General features: G+C 43.7%; 1 protein-coding gene across 2 annotated transcripts in view; it reads left to right on the top strand.

Moving 5' to 3' along the window:
• The first annotated feature begins 11,373 nt into the window (after positions 1–11,373).
• LOC112613977 (liver carboxylesterase 1) overlaps positions 11,374–13,688 on the top strand; it is a 35,758-nt gene continuing 33,443 nt past the window's right edge. The window contains exon 1 of one of the 2 annotated variants that reach the window (XM_025369957.1): positions 11,374–11,528. In XM_025369957.1, coding sequence (XP_025225742.1) covers positions 11,477–11,528 — 52 coding nt within the window. In that variant the 5' untranslated portion in view covers positions 11,374–11,476. The remainder of the gene's footprint in view (positions 11,529–13,688) is intronic. The other variant, XM_025369958.1, reaches the window with a different exon arrangement.

Genomic DNA, 13,688 nt, shown 5'->3' with positions numbered 1-13,688 from the left:
GAGGACAGCCATCGTGTTGACCTGAACAACCCTCTAGTCATTTACTTACACGAAAAATAAATTGTTGAAATTCTGGGCCTATTTGCTACCTTAGTTTACCCTACTCTCACTAATAATCCTTGCTCAGCAGTCACAGGGTGATTGCCTGACGAATGTACGTGGCCCAATTTCCGGTTGTTTGAGCCACTGAGGGTGACTAGTTATGTCCATGTGATTACAGGTCTTTCCTCTACGACCCACCACCAGGCCAAAATTTCCTCCAGATGCTCGAACCAGTCAGTCCTAGGACCTGATTGACACCAGGGAGTCTGACCCCCCTAAGTATAACACAACATCATGGTCCTGGGAAGGTGTAAACATAATACAGTTTCTGCCCATTGAACTGAATGTTAACAGGAAGATGTTCCCTGAAGCAGAAGAAAATGATGTTGGTGACGATGACCCTTGCCAAAGGTAGGTAACCATTGCCTTGTCACCTACCTGGTAGTCATGATGGCAATCAAGGCTGGCCCTGCTTTCATGTAACTAACTGGCCTTCAATGGTTCGCTTTTCCCATTGAGTGACTTTTTTCAGTTTTACACTTTTGTAAACTAGAAGTGTTTTTACCGGCATTTCTTTATGTACTTTTAACATTTTTACAATAATTTAATTTAAAAAATGCGTACCTCTAATTTATAGCAGGCTCTACAGGTCTTGCACTTATGGAAATGGTATTAAGTCTCCTTTTTGAGTGAGCTTGTTAAAGTAAAAAGAGTGACTTCATTTAAAGAAAACTGCTCATGAAAGTGCAGATGATATGCTGATGAGGCAAAAAACCATGATACTAGTGGGAGAATAACTGAGGTTCCAGAAACACTGCATATGCCTAGGCTGCAGTGGAGAATGTCATAGAATCCTGGATTCATGGAGTGAAGGGTGCGTGAGAGAGCCCCTCCCCCAGAGCCACCCCCTGTCTTTCCACAAGGAATTCCCAAATGTCACTCACTGGATTCTCAGACTTCTGTCTCCCAGTTCAGTGTTCTCTACCACAAAATCTACACCTGATCAATCCCATGGTTTAGAGACAAAGCTGAGTGAGGGGCCCAGCAGGACATGGACTTGCTGCGCCTAATGTCTGCTCTAATACGAGCTCTCCATGTATCTGCTGAGTAAAGTGTTGGAGGTGGAGAGGTTTGGGGGAGTTCATTTGAAGACCCCAGATATGCTCACTCCTTCAAGTCCTACCCCCTGCTTAGAAGTTAAGGCCTGTTCTTAGGATTTTACTTTAGTTCTACATGGGAAACCAGAGGGATTCCCCAGGGAAAACAATAACCCCAGCCAATTGCCACTTAAACAAGAGACGTATTGCTTACAGCTGAAGTGATGCAGGGGAGTTATACGTATTAAGCAAAAATGAGATCTATTGTAAGGCTTGGTAGGTTCCGGCTTCACCCATCACAATGTGCAGAGTCATCATGAACCAGAAATGGGCTTCAGAGGCTGCAGCCAGACCCAGGCAAAACCTAGGAGTGGCCAAAAAGATCTCTGTTTGCACAATTGGCTGGTGTCACAAGCGGGCTTGTGATTGAGTAGTGGTTCAGGAGAAGAACTAATCCTTACCTTTTATATTTTGTGAACACAGCACCACAAAATCTTCATCGGCCAAGAGCTAGGGCTGCTTCCCAGGTTGCAAAGGTCAGCTGGCTAGGGCAACAGGGCAGGATGGCTAGCAGGCATGTACATGTGCACGTGTGTGTGCGTTGTGTGTGTTGTGCTGAGTGAGTGGGACTAGCCTTGCTTTCTACTTAGGAGGACCACCCAGATTGTCCCTTGTGGATACAGACAGGGATGCTTTTTATTAGCATGCAGTTTATCAACCAGGTTTCTGTCCTGGATAAAAGTAAGGAAGGAACCCTAAAGCTCAGGTCAACTTTTGTAGAGTCAAATAGCTCTGGGGACTGATTCTCATGCTGTCACAGCATCCTCATTTCCATCACAAAATGCCTCTCACCAGCCTGCACATGGCTAGAATGAGTGCTAATGAGCATCTCTTTTTGAATTTGAGTCTCTAGAAGCTTCATTTCAGCTACAACTCAAGGCCTTGGGCAAGAATCCATCAGCAACTCAGGGACTGTCGTGTGTTTTATGGCTGCTGGTTGCCCAATCTTTCCTGATGTCGATTGCGGTCTGGCCTGGACAAGGGGAGGCTTGCCAAGTGACATTGGGAAAATAGAACATGGCTCCCCAGGTACCTGGTACCTGGCTCTCATCTTTTCTTTTCTTTTCTTTTTTTTCTTTTCTTTCTTCTTTCTTTCTCTTTCTTTCTTTCTTTCTTTCTTTCTTTCTTTCTTTCTTTCTTTCTTTCTTTCTTTCTTTCTTCTTTCCTCCTCCTCCTCCTTCTTTTTCTTCTTCTTCTTCCTCCTCCTCCTCCTCCTCCTCTTCTTCTTCTTCTTCTTTTCTTCTTCTTCTTCTTCTTCTTCTTCTTCTTCCTCTTCTTCTTCTTCTTCTTCTTCTTCTTCTTCTTCTTCTTCTTCTTCTTCTTCTTCTTCTTCTTCTTCCTCTTCTTCTTCTTCTTCTTCTTCCTCTTTTTCTTTCTTCTTCCTTCTCTTCTCCTTCTTCTTCTTCCTCTTTTTCTTCTTCTTTCTTTTTCTTCTTCCTTCCCCTCCTTATTCTTGTGGAGATAGGGTCTTACTATGTGTCCCACGTTGGTCTCGAACTCCTCTCTGAAGCAATCCTCCCACATTGGCCTCCCAAAGTGCTAGGATTACAGAATGGGAAGGGTTGCCACGGTGCCCAGTCTCCCCTGGCTATTTCTATCCCTTCAGCTCTACCATGCTCAGCCTGGTTCAATAACCTGACAAGGCAATTTGCCTTAGATAAGGCTACCAATGAGAATATCTCCCTGATGTATAAAAGCAAGAGAAATGGCTGCCAGCCACACTGTGCTGGAAGGCAGAAGCCTCAAGTTCTGGTTTTGATTTTGCCATTGAGCCGCTGTGTGACCTTAGGCAATCCCTCCCCATCTCTGGGCCTTAGTTTCTTTTGGGAATAAATAATGGAACTGAGTTGAGCCTATGTATTAGTCTACTTAGGCTGCCAGAACAAAATATCACAGACTGGGTGGCTTAAACAACAGAAATCAATTTAAGATCGTGAGACAGCATTAATCTCACAGGGTTATTTTGAGAACTGAGATCCTGCATACAAAACTCTCGGCATAGTGTTTGCCACACAGTAAACTCTCAGTAAATATTTATCAATGAATGTATGAAGAAATAAAAGTAGAAAATGCAAATAAGTAAAAACACTGACAAGATTACAGCCAGGAAATGGCTGTTGTAATTCTAGTTAGACATATAGCCTTCCAGTATCTTCCTATGAAAATAAAGATATATGTTACTACTAAAACAGGACCATATTATACCTATCTAGATTTTCAAAAAATATTTCATTATTTTATTGAAATATAAGTCATATACCATTAAGTTCACCTTTTTGAAGTGTACAAGCTAATGGTTTTTAGCATATTCCCAAAGTTGTGCTAACATCATCATTATTTAATACCAGAACATTTTTACCACCACGAAGATAAAACTCATACCCATTAGCAGTTACTCCTCATTCCCCTCTCTATCCCCTTCCCCCAGCCCTGTCAACCACTTTCTGTCTCCATGGATTTAACTATTCTGGAAATTACATATAAAAAGCATCATACGATTTGTGGCCTTTTGTGGATGCCTTCTTTCTTTACCATGATGTTTTCCAGCTTCATCCACATTGTAGCATGTTCTTCTTATGACTGAATGGTATGCCTCTGCATGCATAAACCACACTTTATTTACACATTCATCAAGTCATGGACATGTGGGTTGTGCCCACTTTTTGAGTAAGATGAATGACACTGCTCTTTGTGTACCAGTTTTTGTATGGACGTGTTTTCAGTTCTCTTGGGTAGACACCTAGGTGGGGAATTGTTGGGTCATATGGAAACTTTATGTTGAACTTTTTGAGGAACTGTCTACACGACACAACAGTTTATAACCTGTTATTTTCTCCTTTCAGAATGCATCCTGTCTTCATTGTTAACAAATAGCTGTGCACATCACTATTTTGAGTGAATACATTGTATTTCCTTAGCCAGCTGTACCAGAGTGTGTTTAGTGAATTCTCTATTGTTGGGCATTTAATGATCCCATGAAAGAGGCTTTGAGTGACTTGGGTCCCCAGCAGCTTGTAAATGACAGTTTTTCAGGTGTGCCCAGAGCTCTCTGTATCCCCTTAATCTGGTGATTTCACATTGCCTTGACATCACTCCTGCTGCTCCTCACCCCATCTGTCTTATCTATCAATGGTAGGTCCCTTAAGATGCTGAACTGAGGGGGGTACCCAAGATGGCTGCATAGGAACAGCTCCAGCTTTCAGCTCCCAGTGTGAGTGACACAGAAGATGGGTGATTTCTGCATTTTCAACTGAAGTACCAGGTTCATCTCACTGGGACATGTTGGAGAGTCGGGTGCAGCCCAACCAGCAAGAGCTGAAGCAGGACGAGGCATCGCCTCATCTGGGAAGTGCAAGGGGGAAGGGAATTCCTTTCCCTAGCCAAGGGAAACTGAGACACAAAACACCTGGAAAATTGGGTAACTCCCATCCTAATACTGTGCCTTACCAAGGGTCTTAGCAAACGGCACATCAGGAGATTATATCCCACACTTGGCCTGGAGGGTCCCACGCCCACGGAGCCTTCCTCATTGCTAGCACAGCAGTCAGAGATCTAGCTGCAAGGCGGCAGCAAGGCTGGGGGAGGGGTGCCCGCCATTGCTGAGGCTTAAGTAGGTAAAAAAAAGCTGCCAGGAAGCTCAAATTGGGTGGAGCCCACCACAGCTCAAGGAGGCCTGCCTGCCTCTGTAGACTCCACCTCAGGGGATAGGGCATAGCTAAATAAAAAGCAGCAGAAACCTCTGCAGCTGTAAATGTCCCTGACAGCTTTGAAGAGAGCAGTGGTTCTCCCAGCATGGAAGTTGAGATTTGAGAATGGACAGATTGCCTGCTCAAGTGGGTCCCTGACCCCTGAGTAGCCTAACTGGGAGACATCCCCCACTAGGTGCAGACTAACACTTCACACCTCACATGGCTGGGTACACCTCTGAGACAAAGCTTCCAGAGCAAGAATCACACAGCAACACTCGCTGTTCAGCAATATTCTATCTTCTGCAGCCTCCGCAAACAGGGTCTGGAGTGGACCTCAAGCCAACTCCAACAGACCTGCAGTTGAGGGTCCTGACTGTCAAAAAGAAAACTAACAAACAGAAAGAACACCCACATCAAAAGCCCATCAGTACATCACCATCATCAAAGACCAAAGGCAGATAAAACCAAAAGATGGGGAAAAAGCAGTGCAGAAAAGCTGGAAATTCAAAAAATCAGAGTGCATCTCCCCCTCCAGAGGAACACAGCTCATTAGCGGCAACAGAACAAAGCTGGATGGAGAATGACTTTGATGAGTTGAGAGAGGAAGGCTTCAGTTGATCAAACTTCTCAGAGCTAAAGGAGGAACTACGTACAAAGCACAAAGAAACTAAAAACCTTGAAAAAAGAATGGAAGAATGGATAACTAGAAAAATCAATGCAGAGAAGACCATAAACAAACTGATAGAGATGAAAACCATGACACGAGAACTACGTGACAAATGCATAAGCTTCAGTAACCAACTCAATCAACTGGAAGAAAGAGTATTAGTGATTGAACATCAGATGAATGAAATGAAGTGAGAAGGGAAGTGTAAAGAAACAAGAGTAAAAAGAAATGAACAAAACCTCCAAGAAATATGGGATTATGTGAAAAGACCAAATCTACATCTGATTGGTGTGCCTGAAAGTGACGGAGAAAATGGAATCAAGTTGGAAAACACTCTGCAGGATATTATCCAGGAGAACTTCCCCAATCTGGTGAGGCAGGCCAACATTCAATTTCAGGAAATACAGAGAACACCACAAAGATACTCCTCAAGAAGAGCAACCCCAACACATATAAGTGTCAGATTCACCAAAAATGAAATGAAGAAAAAAATGTTAAGGGTAACCAGAGAAAAAGGTTGGATTACCCACAAAGGGAAGCCCATCAGACTAACAGCAGATCTCTTGGCAGAAACTCTACAAGCCAGAAGAGAGTGGGGGCCAATATTCAACATTCTTAAAGAAAAGAATTTTCAACCCAGAATTTCATATCCGAACAAACTAAGTTTCATAAGTGAAGGAGAAATAAAATCCTTTACAGACAAGCAAATGCTTAGAGATTTTGTCACCACCAGGCTTGCCCTACAGGAGATCCTGAAGGAAGCACTAAACATGGAAAGGAACAACCAGTACCAGCCATTGCAAAAACATGCCAAAATGTAAAGACCATCAACGCTAGGAAGAAACTGCATCAACTAACGAGCAAAATAACCAGCTAATATTATAATGGCGGGATCAAGTTCACACACAACAATATTAACCTTAAATATAAATGGAATAAATGGTCCAATTAAAAGACACAGACTGGCAAATTGGATAAAGAGTCAAGACCCATCAGTTTGCTGTATTCAGGAGACCCATCTCACATGCGGAGACACACATAGGCTCAAAATAAAGGGGTGAAGGAAGATCTACCAAGCAAATGGAAAAAAAAAAAAAGCAGGGGTTGCAATCCTAGTCTCTGATAAAACAGACTTTAAACCATCCAAGCTCAAAAGAGACAAAGAAGGCCATTACATAATGGTAAAGGGATCAATTCATCAGGAAGAGCTAACTATCCTAAATATATATGCACCCAATACAGGAGCACCCAGATTCATAAAGCAAGTCCTTACAGACTTACAAAGACACTTAGACTCCCATACAATAATAATAGGAGAATTTAACACCCCACTGTTAACATTAGACAGATCACCAAGACAGAAAGTTAACAAAGATATCCAGCAATTGAACTCAACTCTGCACCAAGCGAAACTAATAGACATCTACAGAACTCTCCACCCCAAATCAACAGAATATACAGTCTTCTCAGCACCACATTGCACTTATTCCAAAATTGACCACATAGTTGGAAGTAAAGAAGTCCTTAGCAAATGTAAAAGAAAAGAAATTATAACAAACTGCCTCTTAGACCACAGTACAATCAAACTAGAACTCAGGACAAAGAAACTCAATCAAAACCACTCAACTACATGGAAACTGAACAACCTGCTCCTGAATGACTACTGGGTACATAACGAAATGAAGGCAGAAATAAAGATGTTCTTTGAAACCAATGGAACAAAGATACAACATACCGGCATCTCTGGGACACATTGAAGGCAGTGTGTAGAGGGAAATTTACAGCACTAAATGCCACCAAGAGAAAGCAGGAAAGACCTAAAATTGACACCCTACCATTAAAATTAAAAGAATTATAGAAGCAAGAGCAAATGAATTCAAAAGCTAGCAGAAGGCAAGAAGTAACTAAGATAGGAGCAGAACTGAAGGATATAGAAACACAAAAAACCCTCCAAAAATTCAATGAATCCAGGAGCTGGTTTTTTGAAAAGAACAACAAAATTGATAGACCACTAGCAAGACTAATAAAGAAGACAAGAGAGAAGAATCAAATAGATGCAATAAAAAACGATAAAGGGGATATCACCACCGACCCCACAGAAATAAAAACCACCACCAGAGAATACTATAAACACCTCTACGCAAATAAAGTAGAAAACCTAGAAGAAATGGATAATTTCCTGGACACTTACACTCTCCCATAACTAAACCAGGAAGAAGTTGAATCCATGAATAGACCAATAGCAGGCTCTGAAATTGAGGCAATAATTAATAGCCTACCAACCAAAAAATGTCCAGGACCAGACAGATTCACAGTCTAATTCTACCAGAGATACAAGGAGGAGCTGGCATCATTCCTTCTGAAACTATTCCAATCAATAGAAAAAGAGGGAATCCTCCCTAACTCATTTTATGAGGCCAACATCATCCTGATACCAAAGCCTGGCAGAGACACAACAAAAAAAGAGAATTTTAGACCAATATCCCTGATGAACATCGATGCAAAAATCCTCAATAAAATACTGGCAAACTGAATCCAGCAGCACATCAAAAAGCTTATCCACCATCATCAAGTGGGCTTCATGCCTGGGATGCAAGGCTGGTTCAACATACACAAATTAATAAACATAATCCACAATATAAACAGAACCAAAGACAAAAACCACATGATTATCTCAATAGATGCAGAAAAGGCCTTTGACAAAATTCAACAGCCCTTCATGCTAAAAACTCTCAATAAATTCGGTACTGATGGAACATATCACAAAATTATAAGAGCTATTTATGACAAACCCACAGCCAATGTCATACTGAATGGGCAAAAACTAGAAGCATTCCCTTTGAAAACTGGCATAAGACAGGGATGCCCTGTCTCACCACTGCTATTCAACATAGTGTTGGAAGTTCTGGCTGGGGCAATCAGGCAAGAGAAAGAAATAAAGGGTATTCAGTTAGGAAAAGAAGTCAAATTGTCCCTGTTTGCAGATGACATGATTGTATATTTTAGAAAACCCCATCGTCTCAGCCCAAAATCTCCTTAAGCTGGTGAGCAACTTCAGCAAAGTCTCAGGATACAAAATCAATGTGCAAAAATCACAAGCATTCTTATACACCAGTAACAGACAAACAGAGAGCCAAATCATGAATGAACTCCCATTCACAATAGCTTCAAAGAGAATAAAATACCTAGGAGAGAGCCAAATCATGAATGAAGTCCCATTCACAATAGCTTCGACAAGAATAAAATATCTAGGAATCCAACTTACAAGGGATGTAAAGGACCTTTTCAAGGAGAACTACAAACCACTGCTCAGTGAAATAAAAGAGGACACAAACAAATGGAAGAACATACCATGCTCATGGATAGGAAGAATCAATATCGTGAAAATGGCCATACTGCCCAAGGTAATTTAGAGATTCAATGCCATCCCCATTAAGCTACCAATGACTTTCTTCACAGAATTGGAAAAAACTACATTAAAGTTCACACGGAACCAAAAAAGAGCCCACATTGCCAAGACAATCCTAAGCCAAAAGAACAAAGCTGGAGGCATCACACTACCTGACTTCAAACTATACTACAAGGCTATAGTAACCAAAACAGCATGGTACTGGTACCAAAACAGAGATATAGATCAATGGAACAGAACAGAGCCCTCAGAAATAATACCACACATCTACAGCCATCTGATCTTTGACAAATCTGATAAAAACAAGAAATGGGGAAAGGATTCCCTATTTAATAAATGGTGCTGGGAAAATTGGCTAGCCATAAGTAGAAAGCTGAAACTGGATCCTTTCCTTACTCCTTATACAAAAATTAATTCAAGATGGATTAGAGACTTAAATGTTAGTCCTAAAACCATTAAAACCCTAGAAGAAAATCTAGGTAGCAGCATTCAGGACATCGGCATGGGCAAGGATTTCATGTCTAAAACACCAAAAGCAATGGCAACAAAAGCCAACATTGACAAATGGGATCTAATTAAACTAAAGAGCTTCTGCACAGCAAAGAAACTACCATCAGAGTGAACAGGCAACCTACAGAATGGGAGAAAATTTTTGCAACCTACTCATCTGATAAAGGGCTAATATCCGGAACCTACAAAGAACTCAAACAAATTTATAAGAAAAAAACAACCAGCCCCATCAAAAAGTGGGCAAAGAATATGAACAGACACTTCTCAAAAGAAGACATTTACATAGCCAACAGACACTTGAAAAAATGCTCATCATCACTCGCCATCAGAGAAATGCAAATCAAAACCACAATGAGATACCATCTCACACCAGTTAGAATGGCAATCATTAAAAAGTCAGGAAACAACAGGTGCTGGAGAGGATGTGGAGAAATAGGAACACTTTTACACTGCTGGTGGCACTGTAAACTAGTTCAACCATTGTGGAAAACAGTGTGGTGATTCCTCAAGGATCTAGAACTAGAAATATCATTTGACCCAGCCATCCCATTACTGGGTATATACCCAAAGGATTATAAATCATGCTGCTGTAAAGACACATGCACACGTGTGTTTATTGCAGCACTGTTCACAATAGCAAAGACTTGGAATCAACCCAAATGTCCATCAGTGACAGACTTGATTAAGAAAATGTGGCACATATACACCATGGAATACTATGCAGCAATAAAACAGGATGAGTTGGTGTCCTTTGTAGGGACATGGAAGCAGCTGGAAACCATCATTCTCAGCAAACTATTGCAAGAACAGAAAACCAAATACCGCATGTTCTCACTCATAGGTGGGAATTGAACAATGAGACCACTTCGACACAGGAAGGGGAGCATCACACATCGGGTCCTATTGTGGTGAGGCGGGAGGGGAGAGGGATCGCATTAGGAGATATACCTAATGTAAATGACGAGTTAATAGGTGCAGCACACCAACATGGCACATGTGTATATATGTAACAAACCTGCACATTGTGCACATGTACTCTAGAACTTAAAGTGTAATAAGAAATACAAATAAAAACATGAAGCAAAGGTGTGTGGTTAAAACCAAAAAAACAAAACAAAACAAAACAAAAGATGCTGAACCATGTCTTGAATTGGCCTTTGTATCCATTATACGTTGCCAGGTGCCAGGCATTTTGGTTAATGTTCACAGAATGGGTGGGTACATGGATAGATGGATGATTAGAGCCAGGGACTATGGGAGGACGAAGTTCATTTTTTTTTATGTACAAAAATTCCTGCTTTGGAAAGTAGTGAGTTTTCTGACACTGATGGTGTGTGATACGAGGCTGGGCCAGTTGGCAGGACACTGTGAAGGTAATTCAGGCCTCAGAAAGGGGACTGGATGAAATTTAAGATCGCTTCCAAGCTTGAGAGCCTGGAACGCTATGAAACACAAGCTCTGGGAGCTGAGATATGTCCTAACTTACCCAGCTAAGCTGTGAGGTGTCAGTGGCTCTAACATTTTATAGTTTTTTTCTGAGGACCTCAGATTAAAGCTCCCCTTTGCCTAAAAGCATCTGCCTGCTGGTGCGGGCCTTTGAGGACCCTCACAACGCACTGAGGTTAAAGTCCTGCAAGGGAGAAACCCTTATCTAACAAGTAGTTGGGCGAGTTTACAGCTCTCTGTAATCTGAGAGTATAGTCCAGAGTGGTTTGATGAAAGAAGGTAAACTGTGGGTGGGCGTGGCTTGAGGTCCCAATAGAAGCCCAGGGAAATCTGGGGAAAGGCAGGGCTTTTCTGATATCTCCCAGTTAGAGGATTAGGCAATTGGCAGCGCAGGGCGGTAACTCAGGGCGGGGCTGGGCTCTCCCAGTTAGAGGATTAGGCAATTGGCAGCGCAGGGCGGTAACTCAGGGCGGGGCTGGGCTCCAGGGCTGAACAGGGCAGTCCCTCTGAGCTGCAGGGAGACCTCTCAGGCCCCGGGAACTGTCGTCCTTCCACGATGTGGCTCCGTGCTCTTGTCCTGGCCACTCTCGCTGCTTTCACGGCTTGGGGTGAGTCCTTCTGAAATCAAATATGCGGGGCACTTTTTGAAATCCTTGTTCTGGGCCGAGGTGGACGTAGATGTCTAGAAAGTCAAACACACAACAGGTCTGGCTCCGCGACTGTGCGCGCCCTCAGTACCTGGACTTGGACTTGGAGCAGCTGAGCCGGACCAGCCCGGTCCGCGCGGAGATGCAGGAAGGGTCAACATCCTGAGACCGCCCTGCACTGCTCGCCCCCATGCAGGCCGCATCTGGCCTACCTCACGCGTCACACACAGGAAATTTAGGCAGCTCAGTTTACGGTCCCTTAATTAGTCCCGTTATCTCTGGATCACGGAGAGCGGCTCAGGAGAATATTCAGAGCATCCTCTCTGTACCAGAGTGCGTGGGTTTGAGTTCCCACTGGGCGCTTCACAGCTGTGTGTCCTTAGGCAAGGGACTGAGCCCTTCCGTACTTGGGTTACCCACTCTCTGAAATAGAGGTGGCAGTGCTACCTACCTCATTGGGTTGTGGTGAGGAGGAAATGAGCCCTTGTTTTTAAAGTACTCTTGGCAGCGCCTGGTATGTAGAAAGCACAAAAAAGGGGTAGATAAATATAAAGGCCTTGTTTTAAAATGCAGTGTATGAACAGAAAATTTGAGCAGTGGTCAGGCCACTATATCAGGACCTCTTGCCATTAAAAAGACAGTTGCTTACTCATGATCTCAAAAGGAGGAGGACACCAGTGTGGGGGGCACAAGGGGAAGCAGCAGAGCATGGGGAGGGGACAGGGTGGATCTCAGGCCAAGGGGATTTTACTGTGGCTTCCAAGGATAGAAGAGGAAAGGCACGACAGGCAGGCTGAAGATTGGAGAGTTGGAATAATTCAGGAGGCTCTGGGGCACAGGGGTTCTTCCTGGTTGTCTGTACCTAACCCTGGCGTGATTAGGGCAGGTGGGTAGTGGCCAGGGTGTAGCCACCTGATCAAAGAGGCGGTTGGGATGTGGGCTCCGGGTTGGCTGGACTCTGGGAGGGACAGTTTCTCCAAGGTCAACAAGGCCTCAGATGCCAGAGCATCAGAATACAGAAAGCAAAAGACATGGTACATACAGGGGTGCAGCAAGGGGCCTCGAAATGCCCCCGTGCCATTTTATAGATGGAGAATCAGAGACTCACACAGGGAAACGTACTTGCCCAAGGTCAACCCAAAAATCCAGCCTGGGTCTGTCTCTGGGTCCTGAATCCTGACAGCCCAGGCCCCGTCTGCATCTTGTCTTCCTTCTGGCAGCCTGACAGTGTGAGAGCTCTGGAACTGTGGGGAAGGGCAGAGGAAGAGAGGCACCCTATTTGAAACCGAATGTTCCTTTACCTCTGGTTACTCCTGGCAATGCCATCCATTTCCTTCCTTAGGAAGACCATACGGGCTGCCTCCACTTCCTCAGTTTCCTCCTCTGTATAATGGGCATGTTGATGTCTACCCAGCAAGGCCTTTTTGAAGATTAATTTAAACGAACTGGAATGCATGCCTGGCCCATAGTAGGTGCCCACCATGTTCATGTTCCATATAACATCAGTGGCAACTGCTCTTGTTCTTATACTTGTTTCTGCTTCCCCCCATTCACCCACTTTTTCACCCTTGGCATTCTGGCTGCCATCCTCCTCATCCTGTTGAAGTGAATCCCTGAGCTGAGAAAGACCAGCCCAGTGGTTTCTTCTTTGCCTTGACCTTCCTCCACCTCCCTGAAGCCCTCAGCACTAGCTGGTTCCTCGACCTCTTCTTCCCTGGGCTTCCAGGACGCCGGAACGTTCTCTCCTTCCTACACTGATGGATATTCTGTCTTGGCTGTAGTGGTCCCTGTTTGATCTTTGTCTTTTTCCCTTCCCTCTCACACTGGCATCTTTGTTGAAGCCATACACATCCATGGTATGTACCCCTCATGGTCTAAGAGAAGATTCTGTCCTGCTCCCCAACAAGACTTCCTTCCAGCCTTGAAGTGTGCTTGTCCAGTGGCGTCATTTTGCTAGGATATCCCACTGACATCTCCACTGAGCCTATGTGAACAACGATCCAGCATCACAAGCCAGCTCTTTGGTCTTCTTTCCCTTCCACTTCACCCACCTCTGGTCAGGGACCAAGTCTTTTCCTTTTCTTTTCTTTCCCTTCCTCCCGCCTGCCTGCCTGTCTGCCT

The sequence above is a fragment of the Theropithecus gelada genome, chromosome 20, assembly GCF_003255815.1.
Source record: "Theropithecus gelada isolate Dixy chromosome 20, Tgel_1.0, whole genome shotgun sequence".
Lineage (NCBI taxonomy): Eukaryota > Metazoa > Chordata > Mammalia > Primates > Cercopithecidae > Theropithecus > Theropithecus gelada.
The sequence above is the reverse complement of the archived record's forward strand: the minus strand, read 5'-3'. Positions and strand labels throughout refer to the sequence as shown.